This window comes from Dunckerocampus dactyliophorus, chromosome 11, assembly GCF_027744805.1.
Source record: "Dunckerocampus dactyliophorus isolate RoL2022-P2 chromosome 11, RoL_Ddac_1.1, whole genome shotgun sequence".
Taxonomy (NCBI): Eukaryota; Metazoa; Chordata; class Actinopteri; order Syngnathiformes; family Syngnathidae; genus Dunckerocampus; species Dunckerocampus dactyliophorus.
Window position 1 is genome coordinate 5,058,874 of NC_072829.1, and position 15,734 is coordinate 5,074,607.

The 15,734-nt window shown below is 42.2% G+C and overlaps 1 protein-coding gene across 2 annotated transcripts in view; it reads right to left on the minus strand.

The window, feature by feature from the left end:
• The window catches only part of tmem144b (transmembrane protein 144b), a 19,028-nt gene continuing 3,294 nt past the window's right edge, over nucleotides 1-15,734 (minus strand). The window contains exons 2-14 of one of the 2 annotated variants that reach the window (XM_054793020.1): nucleotides 14,764-14,886; nucleotides 12,810-13,016; nucleotides 12,592-12,738; nucleotides 9,285-9,407; nucleotides 8,999-9,098; nucleotides 8,818-8,898; nucleotides 8,596-8,674; nucleotides 8,445-8,524; nucleotides 5,536-5,654; nucleotides 5,324-5,443; nucleotides 3,967-4,064; nucleotides 671-724; nucleotides 1-304 (exon numbers count right to left, since the gene is read on the minus strand). In XM_054793020.1, coding sequence (XP_054648995.1) covers nucleotides 221-304; nucleotides 671-724; nucleotides 3,967-4,064; nucleotides 5,324-5,443; nucleotides 5,536-5,654; nucleotides 8,445-8,524; nucleotides 8,596-8,674; nucleotides 8,818-8,898; nucleotides 8,999-9,098; nucleotides 9,285-9,407; nucleotides 12,592-12,738; nucleotides 12,810-12,891 — 1,167 coding nt within the window. In that variant the 5' untranslated portion in view covers nucleotides 12,892-13,016; nucleotides 14,764-14,886 and the 3' untranslated portion in view covers nucleotides 1-220. Of the gene's footprint in view, nucleotides 305-670; nucleotides 725-3,966; nucleotides 4,065-5,323; nucleotides 5,444-5,535; nucleotides 5,655-8,444; nucleotides 8,525-8,595; nucleotides 8,675-8,817; nucleotides 8,899-8,998; nucleotides 9,099-9,284; nucleotides 9,408-12,591; nucleotides 13,206-14,763; nucleotides 14,887-15,734 lie in introns of those variants that run through there. The other variant, XM_054793018.1, reaches the window with a different exon arrangement.

Here is a 15,734-nt window from a genome sequence, read left to right on the forward strand (position 1 = left end):
CATAACATTCACACATAGACCTCCCAAGAGGAACTGTTGACAGATTCTTTCATCCGCAGAACATGAGGGGGGGAAAAGCAAGCAACAATTTTAAAGTGACGAAACATTAGCATAACGGCTGCGTACATTCTTGACAAACTTTCACTTTTAATAGCATGTTCTCACAGAAAAATACACACCATATGTGGACTGCATTGACACAGCATGGCCTTGAAAGGAGTCACACATTAGAGATGGCCGTCAACAAGGACCCGGTCAGCACCACGCAGGACGCCAGAAAGAAGATTAAACAATTCACTAACCCCTGAGGATAAAATGACCATAAATTAAAAAACAAAAGCTTAATATATACCATATTTTCCATATAAGTCACACTTTTATGCATAGTTTGGCTGGTTGGCCTGTTTAGTGGCTGTGATAATTCACCGAGTTGAGCTCAATGATACAGAGCTTAGAAGACGCTTTATGTTACAGAACACTTTAATACGCCTCTGCATGCACATACACACACACACACACACACACACACACACACAAGTACATATGTGTGTGCGCGCGCGTGCATATACATACTGTATAAAACACAGACACATATTTCCATACATATACATAAACACACATATACATACATACATAAAGTATATATATTGTTTTTATGAACCATTTTTACCTTAATCTCTTGGAACACCAGACTTCCCCAAAGCGCTGCAACCAGGCCGTACCCCTGTGGAGGGTAACACATCCAAACGCTATCAGCACAGCACAACGCTGCCTTTTCAAATTCAAGCTTTGCAATTACGAGGCACGCAGGTGCTTGAATTGTATGTACAATGGCACATTGAACAAAGTCACACCTGTGATGTGTGAGACTGCAGCTGCAGCAGCAGGTTGGTAAATGTGTTAAAAAAAAAACAGGACCAGTGCCACTGGAGAGTTTATATAGAAACGTCTTGCAGGGTGACAGAAATAACTAACAAAATAAATAAATGAAAGAAAACGCATATCCCCAATCACACTTGGGATCTAGTTTCTTTTGAATGAGTGGCCCCCTATGCTGCAGCCTGCATGAAAAAAATAACTCATCTGCTAATAAAAAGGCATAACAAATTACCAGATTTTCAAAAAGTAAACTGTTGCATCATAAAACCTTGCAATGTTTTGAGTATTAACTGTCAAACAAGCTCAAATAAAGTCAACATACGCTGACTTTTAAGGCCTGACAAACTTTAAATGGAGAGCAGGAACACCACCTACTGGCCTTGTATAGGTATAATTTCAATGCGGAAAATTGCCACAGAAAATATGAAATTACAAAAAGTCCTTGTAGATCACGTGTCAAACTCGTGCCCTGGAGGGCCGAGACGCTGCAGGTTTTCTCTCCAACCAGTTTCTTCAGCAGGTGATTTAATTGATGAGCTCCTTCCCTCAAACTGAAGGTGCTGATCATTAAAATCACCTGCTTTAGTGACTGGCTGGAAAGAAAACCTGCAGTGTCTCAGCCCTCCATGGCACGAGTTTGACATCCTTGTTGTAGATGAACATTTTTGATGTTCGATTGATTTCAATCGTTTGAGAAACGTGAAAAAAAAGGAGAGACAACATCCAAACTGTCATTACATACAGTATTTTTTTACATTAACAATCATGTGTCAAGTGATAAAAATAAGTTCATGTCCATATAATAAAATTCAAATGGAGCAAAAATGCTCATCCTTTGAAGACGCATGCCATGGAGAGACGGAACATCGCTTAGTGTCCTTTTATAGCTATGGCTGGTATTAAAATAAACTGTTAAGTCGTATTTGTTCATTGAATGCCAACAAAACGAACAACTCTGCATCAGTCTCCTGTCTTGCGCCGATGAGCGCACTGCATATTTCTGAGCTGCAAAAAAAATACTACAGCTTTGATAAAGAAGGTGAGAAACAACTGAATTCGAGAAAGAAGTCGTAGCAAAGTACAAAAGGTGGCATAAAGGTTCCTATAATTAGTACAGGTCACAGGGGGAAGTTTTTGGAAGGGATTAATGATCCACTGTATATATTTGCACAACATTTTAGGGCCTTTCACTATAAATGGATAATTAATAATGGTAAAATAAAAATAAAAAATTAAAGTGAGAGAAGGCTATATTTCCATCCATCCATCTTCTCCCGCTTATCCGAGATCGGGTCGTGGGGGCAGCAGCCTAAGCAGGAAGGCCAAGATTTTCCTCTCCCCAGCCACTTCGTCCAGCTCCTCCCAGCGGATCCCGAGGCGTTCCCAGGCCAGTTGGGAGACAGTCTCTCCAACTTGTCCTGGGTCTTCCGAGGTCTTCTACTGGTCAGACTTGCCCTGAACACCTCCCCAGAGAGGCATCCGGGAGGCATCCTAACCAGATGCCCAAGCCACTTCATTTGGCTCCTCAATGCGGAGGAGTAGCGGTTCTACTCCGAGTCTCTCCCGTATGACAGTGCTTCTCACCTTATCTCTAAAGGGAGAGCCCAGTCAACCTACGGAGAAAACTCATTTCAGCTGCTTGTACCCGCGATCTTGTCCTTTCGGTCATTACCCACAGCTCATGACTATAGGTGAGGTTAGGAACGTAGATCGCCTGGTAAATTGAGAGCTTTGCCTTTCGACTCAGCTCTCTCTTCACCACAAAGGACCGATGTAGAGTCCGCATCACTGCAGACGCCGCACCAATTCGCTTGTCGATCTCGCGTACCATCCTTCCCTCAGACCCCTTCAACAAGACCCCGAGGTACCTAAACTCCTCCACTTGGGGCAGGATCTCATCCCTGACCTGGAGATGGCATTCCCGCCTTTTCCGGGCGAGAACCATGGACTCGCACTTGGAAGTGCCAATTCTCATCCCGGCCGCTTCACACTCGGCTGCGAACCGATCCAGTGAAAGTTGAAGTTCACGGCTCGATGAAGCCAGCAGAACCACATCATCTGCAAAAAGCAGAGACTTTTTCTTGCAGCCACCAAACCGGAACCCCTCAACACCCTGGCTGCGCCTAGAAATTCTGTCCATAAAAATAATGAACAGAATTGGTGACAAAGGGCAGCCGTGGCGGAGTCCAACCCTCACTGGAAACGGGTCCGACTTATGGCCGGCAATGCGAACCAAAGTCTGACACCGGTCATACAGGGAACGAACAGCCTGAATTAACTGGTCCGATACCCCATACTCCCGGAGTACTTCCCACAGAATTCCTCGAGGAACACGGTCGAATGCCTTCTCCAAGTCCACAAAACACATGTAGACTGGTTGGGCAAACTCCCATTCACCCTCAAGGACCCTGCTGAGAGTGTAGAGCTGGTCCACAGTTCCACAACCACGACAAAAACCACACTGCTCCTCCTGAATCCGAGATTCAACTATCCGGCGGATCCTCCTCTCCAGAACCCCTGAATAGACCTTAGCAGGGAGGCTGAGGAGTGTGATTCCACGATAGTTGGAATACACCCTCCGGTCCCCCTTCTGAAAGAAGGGGACCACCACCCCGGTCTGCCAATCCAAAGATACTGCCCCTGATGTCCACGCAATGCTGCAGAGTCGTGTCAACCAAGACACGCCTACATTTCAGAATGCATTTCTTTCTACTGTTCTTTCATTATTAACTGAAAACCTGAATGAAAAGCAGGCTTGTGGGAACCTCATGTGGTCGTGGGGGGCTACCTGGTGCCTGCGGGCACCACGTTGGTGACCCCTGCACGAGGGTGATATGATCAGTACAAGGTAATTAACTCTGTGATAACGAACGGATGACAGGTTGTGATATGTCAGTGGAGATGAAGGTGTCAGGACCTTAATTGTACGATTAATTTGCATTACTGTACTGTATTAAACGCTGTGGTTTTTTAACAAAATCACATTCAACTGTATGGCACTTGTTAAATTATTGTTTGCAGGATTATTGTAGGAGCAAAGTTGGATTATTTGCGCGCGTAATGAGGAGGAACGTGATGCGAACTCACAGCTGTGATGATGGGGAACGTGACAACCGCTGTCAGGTAGTTGTTAGCTAGGAACCAGCAGTACGTGGCCAACGTCCACATCAGCCCGGACAACAGACCTGCAAACAAAAACACCGGCATGCTCTCAATGTAATTTTTTTCCCTCCCCACAGATTTTATTTTGCATAACCATTTTGAAATGACTTGTGTTAATAAGCAGATCATTTTTTATAGAATTCTTTATAGTATGTCATTGGATTGTGCACCTAATTGTGGAAGCATACACCCCACCAGCAGAGGGCGACCTCCAGTCTCATGTGAGGAAGACCTCTGCACCATCAAGACAAGTGGGTCAAATGACCTCACGTGGTGAAAGCATCAGTGAGGCACATTACGGGAGCAGAGAGTGACCAAAGATCTGAAGTGTAGCTTTGAATGCTGCAGAGGGTGGGTGACTCACAAATTGAGAAGCGACTCCGCAATTACACTGATTAGACACGACGCACTCGTGCTTGCAAAATGTGCATCATAAAAAGCTGATTGCAGTCCTTGTCAGTCTTGTAATTGGTCATTGCGGTAGAGTGGCTGATGAATGGGCAGCAAGCTAAAGGTCATCTGACATAACTTGGGTGAGACTAACTAGAGCTCGTTTGTTCCAACTAGGCCTTTTAAAGTGAATGGTCTAATATTTAAGAACAAAGACATTTTAAATTGTTTAACAATATAACGAATAGTGTATGAACAACACCAAAATAGACAATAACTAAAATATATTTCTTAAAATACAGCAAATTAAAAATCTAGATCTACAACTAAAACATACAATATGGAAATAATTTTTAAAATACAGCAAATAATTATAGTTAAAACAAACATGGAAAATTAATATATCAATACATTAAAATAACTTTGTTCTTTTGATAATTATATAAATATATAACTATTATATAAATTAAAAATAAGTTGAAACAGGTTAATTTCACCCTACTGTTTAAGGCTTTGAATAGACTGGTTCCACAGTACAGCATGGACCGCACCTACATTTATATTCCAGCACGTTCATTAAGGTCCAAGGGTCAGCTCCAACTGGTGGTGCCCAAGATGACACTTAACAGGGAAGGCCTTTTCTGTGGCCTTTCCAAAGTGTGGACGCTCTGCCCCCTGTTAGGACCAGCGCTTTTACAGGGAGTAAGTCCACCTGAGTTATTCTATTCTAACAGCGGTGAAATGAATCTACGAGTTTCAAGGACAGTTTACAATTGAATTCAAACAGTAGTAGATACAAGCAATTGCAATACCAGTGCTGTAGAGAGCGATTAGCTGCCAACAGTGAAGTCCAAAGAATTTGCGGTATTCCCCACCCCTATTAAAGCCTAACCTGGTAGAATTGCTCTGGAGTAGACCCTTGGCCTGCTCTTCATGACGGCACAATAGATGGCGAAGTACACCGTGCTGGCGGCAAAAATACCACAGCAATGCGCGTAGATGTAGTCCAGATCTGAGGGGGAAACAACATTTGAGTGCTGAGATAGTCAACTGACACCACAATTTAATCTTTGCTTCTTTTGCCCACGGTGAAACATATGGTACCGTAAAGACTGGCGCCGTGGAACACGCTGTCACGACATGATGAATGGCTCTTGATGTAGAGGATGGGCGTAAAGCAGGACCCATACAACACGCCCGACACCACGGCCAGCAGGCAGCCTCTGAGGACACAGAATCTGCGTGACTGATGGAGTATATGAGAATAACAACACGCTAAAAAGGTAGCCTCTACCTGCTAAGGCCCAAGATTATCTTCCAGGCGTGAATGCACATGTATGATGCCTTGTCACTGGGGCTGATGGAGACCATACGTCAAATCCTAAAAATGTTTTCTTCCGCTTGGAATTATTTCACATTTGACTTGGCTCAACAGATATTCATCCCTGTCAACCCTCCCATTTTCCCCCCGGAAAGTCGCCTACTGTATTTTGCACTTCTTCCCCGTCACACTCCCTTTTAAATAGTTTCCTGTAAATCCAAGTGTAGCCCGAGGGCCTTTTTTTTTTTATTTGCTCATGGTATAGTCATTACATTTAACATAAAATTTAATGTGTCTTACATCAGAATTGTGAAAGGATGAAAATTTTGTTTTGCACATTTTAATTTCGTTGGGTAATTTTTGGTTGTGTTTCACTGTAAAGAAGACCCCAAGAAGAGCAATGTGACCTGCTTAAATGACTATCGCCCAATAGCACTCACTCCTACTGTAATGAAGTGCTTTGAAAGGATAGTCATGACCCACATCAAAAAGAACATCTCGGCCACTATGGACCCTCTACAGTTTGCATACCGCCAGAACCAGTCCACTGATGATGCAGTCAACACTGCCATCCACACAGCCCTTTCTCACAGACAAGGCCAGGACACATATGTCAGAATGCTATTTATAGACTATTGCTCTGCATTTAACACAGTCAGCACCCATAAACTCACAAATAAGCTCCTCACACTTGGCCTGTCACCCTCCCTGTAACTGGGTTTTTAACTTTCTAACAGGCAGGCCCCAGTCAGTCAGAGTCCACAACCGCACATCCAGCTCAAGAATTGTGAGCACTGGGACCCCACAGGGGTGTGTGCTGAGTCCACTCCTCTACACGCTCTTCACTTACGATTGCGTGGCCTCCCAGAACAACACCAGCATCATTAAATTTGCGGATGACACTACAGTCATCGGCCTGATCACTGGTGGTGTTGAAAAGTCATACAGAAGAGAGGTGACGGACCTCATAGCTTGGTGTCGTGATAATCTCCTTCTCAATACAGAGAAGACCAAAGAGATGATCATTGACCCAAGAACAAGGGAAAAGGAGCCGCATAGACCCTTGTTTATTGATGAGACTGAGGTGGAGATGGTGAAAACCTTCAAGTTCCTTGGCACATACATCAGCGAGGACCTCAACACACCCAACAAATCATCAAGTCCCAAAGGAGACTGTACTTCCTGAGAAGACTGAGGAAATTTGGCATGTCCACCACAATCCTTAGTTGATTCTACAGATCGAAAGTGTCCTTACCGCCTCCATCACTGTTTGGTACGGTAACTGTACAACACGTGATAGGAAGGCACTCCAGCGGGTGATCAAGACCTCACAGAACATTGTTGGGGCAGTCCTCCCCTCACTGCAAGACATTTATAAAACTAGAGTCCTATGAAGAACACACAACCTCATCAAGGACAGCACACATCCACAACACTCATTATTCACACTCCTACCGTCAGGCAGACGCTACAGGAGTTTGAAGTCCAGGACCACAAGGCTGGCAAACAGCTTTTACCCACAGGCCATCAGGCTTCTCAACGAAGCACTCACACAAGCACACACTCATAGCACTTTATTATTTATTTATTTGTATTCATGTCTCTTATGTTGTTGCTTAATTTATTGCTATACAAGTATATGTTTCTTCTGTTCTTTTTCATTTTCTTGTGTTTTTTTTCCTCTTTCTTTTTTGGGAGAATGAACAGAAAAAGAATTTAATTGCATAGTAAAACCACCAGTTTTACTGTGCATATGCCAATAAAACTCTTGAATCTTGAATCTAAAGAGCTGGAAGTTTCCAACTAATTTATCCAATTTGATTTTTGTCTGACATGTCTTTGTTTTAATAATTTGTGTCTGTAAAATATCTGTTCCACGCAGAGCATATAATTAAACATTTACATACATTTCTTTTTTTACATATATTTTGGTAATAAATCAATTAAAATAAAAAACAAAAATTGACGAGTCATTTGGAAACGGAAGACAAAAGGGAGCCCAGCTCTTTGGGCTCCCTAAAAAGGGCTCTCCACAAGGAGCCCAAAGAGCCGGGCTCTGCGCAGGGAGCCCAAAGAGCCGGGCTCTGCGTCTGCTCTCTTTAGGGTAGCCCAAAGATCCGTCTCAATCTTTAGGGAGCCCCGAAGATCCAGCTCTTTTTAGTGAGCCACAGCCAAAGAACCGGCTCCCTAAAAAGATCCAAAATTCCTCATCACTGCATCAGAAGATTATGACAGGAGCATTAGGGCCACACACAGACGCCCAACGTAAGGCGAATGAAAAGGTCGAAATGTTAAAGATATATCAATACTAAAGACGATTTCCTTCATCGATAAAGCTGAGGCTGTTTTTCTCCCCTCCTTTTTTTGCTTAGTACAACGGTTTGAAAAATGTCAGGTGGGCCTCCCCGCAGAGGCAGCAGCTTGAGAAAAATAAATATCTGTGGGTGAACAGAAAAATCCAGTAAATCAGGGTTTCTAAATTAGCATATCCTGACCTTCACTAGATTTTTAACATGTTTGATAAACAAAAAGGTGAAATATATCAACGTGGCCCACGCAATCTAAAACGATTCACTATGCACCCCTTTGGTTAAAAAAGTATGGACACCCCTGAGCTAAATCCTTGGGTTTACTGACAATTTCACAAGCTAATCAAAACAGCTTGGCATCACAAGGCTGAATGAAGGCTTACATGAAGCGCCTGCTCGTCGGTCCGATGAAGTCGATCCAGAACTCGGAGGACCTCATCCCGTAGCTGCCTGAGCTTGTTCGCTACAATAACAGAAAAAGAGTGATGCAATGAGCTTCCCATTTGTCAGTCTTTTGCGAGAAGGTGTGCCAACCATGTCGATGAGTAACGGAACCGTTTCGGGATTGGGATGCAGCTGCACGTCCGCTCTCACGAAGAAAAAGATGAGGCCGCTAGAACAAAGAAACGCTCCTATTATTGTATGCATGGGCATGTATACAGTATATGGGTATATTTACAAAGCTCTATAGGTTTATGTTTTACCCCAACAATGCTCCCTCAAAACACTGTTTTCACTGTCAAGCTGAAAGTTTACCTGAGCAGACATAACGCAGCTCCACAATAATTTAATATCGGCCTGGAAACATCTTCAGCAGCAATCCCAAACCAGCCAAACCTGAGAGATAGCAAGGAGCTTAAATCAACGCGACGCTCCGGTCACGATGTGCATTATCCACTCCAGCAGATGGCATGGTTGGTAACATGGAAAAACTCACCTTGAAGTGGCCCAGCCAATCAACAAGCTGGAGGACCCCCAAATTAAAATCCCAAGGCCCAGGCCAATTGCTTTAACGATGGGAACGACTGTTATGCTCCCTGCAAATTATGCACAAGTACAAAGACACACAATTATGTTCAACTTTGTTGGCGCCATAGCTTGACTGGGAAGTACAGTATCTCACAAATGAGTACAACCCTGGTAGCCTCGCTTTGGCGAGTGCAGGCAAGCCAGTAAACCATGAAGAACATGGAGAAAATGCAGCATCTGGGTTGGTACAGTACCTGTAGCCCAGATGACGCCACCAAGCATGGCAAATGGATGGAACTTTGGAGACTGCAGCATCAAGTCTCCCACCATGGACGCCACCCATATGGCTGCACAGTTCACCCACTGGAAAAACATGCCTGCCCAAAGAATACATCATCACATACCGTAGGAACTCTTTAAAGTCCGAACAATCATCAGCTGAAGGGCTTTGGGATGGAGGGTGCACATCGTCTATTCCTGTCCCTTCATGGACTATCAATACTCATGTCCACAGGGCTAATTATTGGACGCCAACAGATGATATCCGGCTCCCTCGCTGTCCCAATAACACTTCGTGTAGTTGTTGACATAAACAAAACATTCTTTGCTCCGGCCAATGTTTCTGTTTTGACTACATTCTAGGCCGTATCTGCCTGGTAACCTTGGCCACCGTGTAGAAGCTGCCGCTAACAGTATCTCTGTTTAACCTTTGACACACTTCAACAGATGTTCATCTATTCCACTAACTATTTAATAAAGCATTACAGTATTTCTATAAACTACTTGTAATCAATCACCAAGTTATTAGATTAATTGATTAAACAGTTACCGTAAATCACCGTGTATAAACAGCACCTTTTTTCCCCCACCGGTAAGAAGCAAAAAATCGGGGTGCGGTCTATACACGATGACAGGTCTGTGACCAGACTCGGACTGAAAAATATCAGACAACGCTTCAGCGAAAGATCACTCGTACTACAAGCCCGGTCACACCGCCTGAACTTAGCTGTAGCGTTTCTGGAGCGGTGAAAAAAATTCATCACCGCTCGTAACCGTTCACCACAGTTTAACAGAAGTTGGCCCCCGTTAAGGCAACGCCGTAGCCGCTCGGTCACCGCTGATGGTCCCTCCTACCGCGCCGAAAGTTTTGAGCTGCACAAAATATTGCGAGCGATGAGGAGTGGCCAATTTTCCACTACGGCAAAGTTCATCACCGCTCCAACAACTCCCCGTCAAAGTCTGGCGCCGCTAGACGCAAGTTCGTGGACGCTTGGGTCGGCTAGGCCAGCCAATTTGGCTATAAATACGGGGAGAAATTGACCAGAAGCCCATTTGGGAATAGCCGTCTGTAGGTCAGACAGTTGCTTTGACTTTAGCGCCCTCTGCTGTACAGTTGCTGAAAATGCTTGTGTACGCAATTTCTTTCTAACTTATCTGACGGCTGCTGTCTTTATTTTCACACAGTGAAACGATCTCTATATACACTGAAGCTAGCCTAAGCTTCTATTAAAACATTGCAGATGATGTAAAATACAATACAACGTTGGAGTTTATTCAAATTCACACTGAAGCAATGCAGCATTGTGTTATACTGTATGTACAATACATGGATAACTGATCCGCATGCGCAGAACGCCGCTCTATCACCATTGAATGGTGAATTCACCATTGAATTCCATTGCAGATGAATTGATGGACGGCAGATTTATCCTTTCTTCTTCTTTTTGAAATTGCTTAGTACCATTACGCATGTTGATTTGAGATGAAAGAGTTGGCAAGCATTTATGTTTCCCCCGCCGTGAGCCTGAAAATGGGGGTGCGGTTAATACACGGGTGCGGTTTATACACCGTGATGTACGGTATATCTATACTGTACTTATTTTAAGACACTCAACAATAATTCAATCAATAACCATTAATGCAAACAGTTATTCTAAAATCTACTTGTAATAATTATTTACCCACTCAGTAAATACATTTTTTCCTACAGACTCCATTTAAAAAATATGCTATGACTCTTAAAAACGGGCCGCACGGTGGCCGAGTGGTTAGCATATTGGCCACACAGTCACAGTCAGGAGATCGGGAAGACCTGGGTTTGAATCTCCGTTGGTCATTTCATGTGGAGTTTGCATGTTCTCCCCGTGCGTGCGTGGGTTTTCTCCGGGTACTCCGGTTTCCTCCCACATTCCAAAATCATGCATGTTAGGTTAATTGCCGACTCTAAATTGTCCATAGGTATGAATGTGAGTGTGAATGGTTTTGTCTATATGTGCCCTGCGATTGGCTGGCGACCAGTCCAGGGTTTACCCCGCCTGTCACTCGAAGTCAGCTGGGATAGGCTCCAGCATTCCCCCACGACCCTAATAAGAATCGGCATAGAAAATGGATGGATGGACTCTTAAAAACAAAATTATGCTGTGACTTAAAGAATATGCTATGATTATTAAAAACATGCTTTGACTCCTTTTTAAAAACATGCTATACCTAAGAAAAAATATGCTGGGATTCTTAAAAAAAAGCTTTCACCTGAAATTTTTTTTGATGACTTATTTAACTTTTTTTTTTTTTTTAACAAATTCTACGACTCTTTAGAAAATAAAAATGTGACATTTTCAAAGAACATACTAGGACTTCATTTACCCCTTTTTAAAACATATACTGACTTTTTAAAATAAAAATATGCTGTCACTAAAAAAAACAAAAAAAAAAAACATATGCTGCCTCTTAAAATGACTCGAAAATGCTATGACTTTTAATATGCTGACTTTTGAAAAAATATGCGATGACTCTTAAAAATATACTTTGACTCTTAAAAATAAGCTGTCACTTTTTCAAAGATATATGCTATGACTCTTAAAATGACTTTAAAATGCTATGTTTATTGTAACACACCATTTTTTTAAATCCTGATTTTTGTAAAAAAAAAAAATGCTTTGACTATTTAAAAAAAATGCTGCAACTTTCTAAAATATATATATGCTGACACTTAAAAAATATGCTAGAACTATGCTAAAAAAATATGCTAAAAAAATACTAATACTATATGCTAACTGTAAAAAATGCTGACTTAAAAAAATTATGCATTGACTCTTTTTATTCTCTTTATTATTTATACTTTCATAAATATGCTATGAGTCTTAAAAATATATGACTTAATTGTTAAGTACTGATAAGACATTATTAGATATAATGCCAAGGGTATTTGCTGCGTCATCTAAAACACAAGGTATGTTGTTTTTCTTCAGACAGCTTAGCATATCTTGACCTACACTGGATTTCTTTAACATTTTTAATGTACAAAATGTATCGACATACCCCCCCTGCATCCTTCAATTTTTCGGTATGTGGGCCCTCCGTGGAAAAAATTGGAACACCGCTAATGTTTGCAGTAACTAGCACACTAGAAGCCACAGTATACTGTAATGTAGCTACTTTTGCTTCCATAGACACTTTAAGCCTCCAATGCAAGTACTTGTTCATCAGCAAGTACAAACTAATTAACAACATGAAGCAAAAGCGTTTCTGAAGGATTGTTCATGAGATGACACGGTCACTCACCATCTCCCGTCTCTATTCTTTTCACAGGAACAAAGTTGCTTCCATACAGCAGCACAGCAGCCACATTGGCAGCAATCCCGTATGTGAAATGCGTCATATTGGTGGAGTTCAAGCGGAGTGTGTCCTCTTTAGTCACTTCATCCCCACCTTTGTAGAGGTGAAAAATCACACAATTCAAATTTTGGTGTTCATGACTGAAGCTGGCTCTTTTTACAAACCTTGTCTTTGCCCTCTTTGGTTGCCATGGCAGCTGGCGAGCAACAGCGTGATTGCGGGGAAAAGACATTTGGCCGAGAGCATGTTAAAAGCTGATACGGTTGACAAATCACCAGGAGGCTGACATGGAGGTGAGCTTCAGTGCTCCACAGGTGTTGTCAATCAGCCAATCACTGTACATATGCTGCCAGCAGGGGGCTACACTCTTTCTATGGGATGACATGAGGTTGTAATAAAGCAACAGGCTTGCAGAACTTCCAATGACATTTCCTCTTTTTGCTGGAATCTCAACATTCAGACAAAGTTCATTATGGACAAAAATCTGTCCTGTATGTCACCTTAAAATGATGCCTTAAGTAGCCTGAGTGTCAAAACCAGTTTTAAACCGTGACAAATTTTGCACTCTTCCTGCCATATAGAGGATCTTTCACTAGCGTTTGTGTTTTGCAGCAGGTCCTTAAAAAAAAGCAGAGCACTCCTGTCATATTGATGATCTTTGACTAGCATATTTTTTTTTTCCCCCAGCATATCCTCAAAAACATTCAAGAGCTCCTTTCATTTAGATCAGGGGTGTCAATCTCGTGCCATGGAGGGTTGAGACACTGCAGGTTTTCTTTCCAGCCAGTCACTAAAGCAGGTGATTTTAACGATCAACACCTCCTTCAATCTGAGGTGAGGAGCTCATAAATTAAGTCACCTGCTGGAGAAACTGGCTGGAAAGAAAACCTGCAGTGTCTCAGCCCTCCATGGCACGAGTTTGACACATGTAATTTAGAGGATCTTTGACTTTTTTTTGCAGCAGGTCGATTGGCCATATCTCCTGTCATATAGAGGATCTTTGACTGGTGCTTTTTTTTTCAGAAGCAGCAGGTCCTTAAAAACAGCAGGGCGCTCCTGTCTTATAAAGGAGCTTTGACTCAGGGCGCGTTTGTCATATAGATGATCTTTGACTAGGGTTTTTTTTCTTGCAGCATCAGGTGTGAGACTTGAACACATGTGTCTTTCTCTTTTCTGTGTGTTCCAAAGATATAAAGACAGCTAAGAATGCATGGAATGGGATGCAACTATCCCGCCTATAAAGCCTTCTGCAAAAACCTCCAAAAACTGCCAAGAACGCTCCATTTGCATGTGACGTGCATGTTAACCTAGCTATTATTATTATTAATAACATTGTTACGCTGAAGAACTACTTTAATGGTGTAGTGACACCTCACCACACCACACCGGCTCACAATGCCTCAGACCACTACCGAAAGGCAACGCTACATGTTGGCGCAGCAGCCACTGCTGCTGTGTTTTTTATTTTTGAGTTTGGTAACATTGATGCTAGGCATAGCGCTCGTTTCTATGTTGCTATGTGAAAACAATGCTTTAAATGACCAACATGTGGCAAAATACTCAAAGTATTACCTGTTATCATGAATGTACCTGTTACTACATGGATGTATATAAAACCATGAAACCTTGTTGGAGGTTTTTGGAGGTGTTTTTAATAGCAGGCTTTGTTGGTGGAATAGGTGTGTCCCATTACGTGCATTAATGAGCTGCCTCTTTTTATCTGATTTTACATATTTAGAATGCACAGAAAAGAGAAAGACGTGTGTTCGTGTCTCACATTCCTTTAAAAACAGCAGAGTGCTCCTGTCACATAGGCAATCTGTGACGAGCGTTTTTGGGTTTTTTTGCACCAGTTGGTCTTTAAAAACAGCAAGGCGCTACTGTTATATACAGGATCTCTGACTAGTGTTTTTTTTTTTTTCAGCAGCAGGTTCTTAAAAACACCCCAGCGCTCCTGTCATATTGATGATCTTTGACAAGCTTTTTCCTGCAGCAGCGGCAGTTTCTTAAAAACACCCCAGTGCTCTCATCATACAGAGGCTCTTTAACTAGTATTTGTTTTTCCAGTATGTCCTTAAAAACACTCAAGCACTCCTGTTATAGAGGATCTTTGAGTACCTTTTTTTGCAGCAGGTCCTTAAAAATAGCAGGGCGCTCCTAGCATATAGAGAATCTTGGACTTTTTTTTTTTTTTTTTTTTTTTTTTGCAGCAGCAGCAGCGGCAGCAGGTCCCCCTCATCCCTGTCAAATAAAGCATATAAAGGTCATTAAAAACAGCAGGGAACTCCTGTCATCTTTGCCCAGTGTTTTCATTTTATTGTGTAAGTCATTTGGTGATGTTAAAGTTTGATGATGTGGCAAAGCCTTGCATTGACTTTTTGTACTAAACAGTGAACCACCCTGCAGCGTTCTTACAAAGTTCCCACACATGATAACTTAGATGAATGGCCCTGATGTAGAGGATGAATCCATATTGCCTCGAGGCATGACACAATGCTTCTATTTTTAAACGTGTTTACGTTCAGCTGAGGAAATCCTGGAAATGTGCTGCTGCATCCTTTCCTCCCCACAAAACAAAAGTCAGGTTTCCGGCTGTTAAAGTGTTTCCCACCTTGGCTGGACAACCACCTTGTTAACTAATTAAAGAGTTGAATATGCAGAATGTACACACCAGCAGATGTCACTTGGCGACAATGTATGGATGTGAATGTACAACTGCTGCTTACACAGTCACCACTGGCTCCTTTGTCGAAATGAAATCAAATGAAGTGCCTTTTCATTCCAAATTAATTATTTGTACAAGAAAAAAAATGTAATTTGCAGGAACCAACGTGCAACACGCTTATAAAGCCAAAGAACATTTTCACACTGAGATCTGCAATGTGAAACGTTTATTAGGGAATTGTCACGTTAATGAAATGCCGAGCAGGCATGATGCTACATCCAATCTTAGAACACTTCCTTTCTACTTAACTGAGATGAAATGAAATAAAATTATAATTGAGGAAATGCTCTTGAAGGTTAATTGCATTCATTAATCTTCATCCAGCAAATATGAGAGTTTAGTAGTAGTTGTATTGTCATTTGTT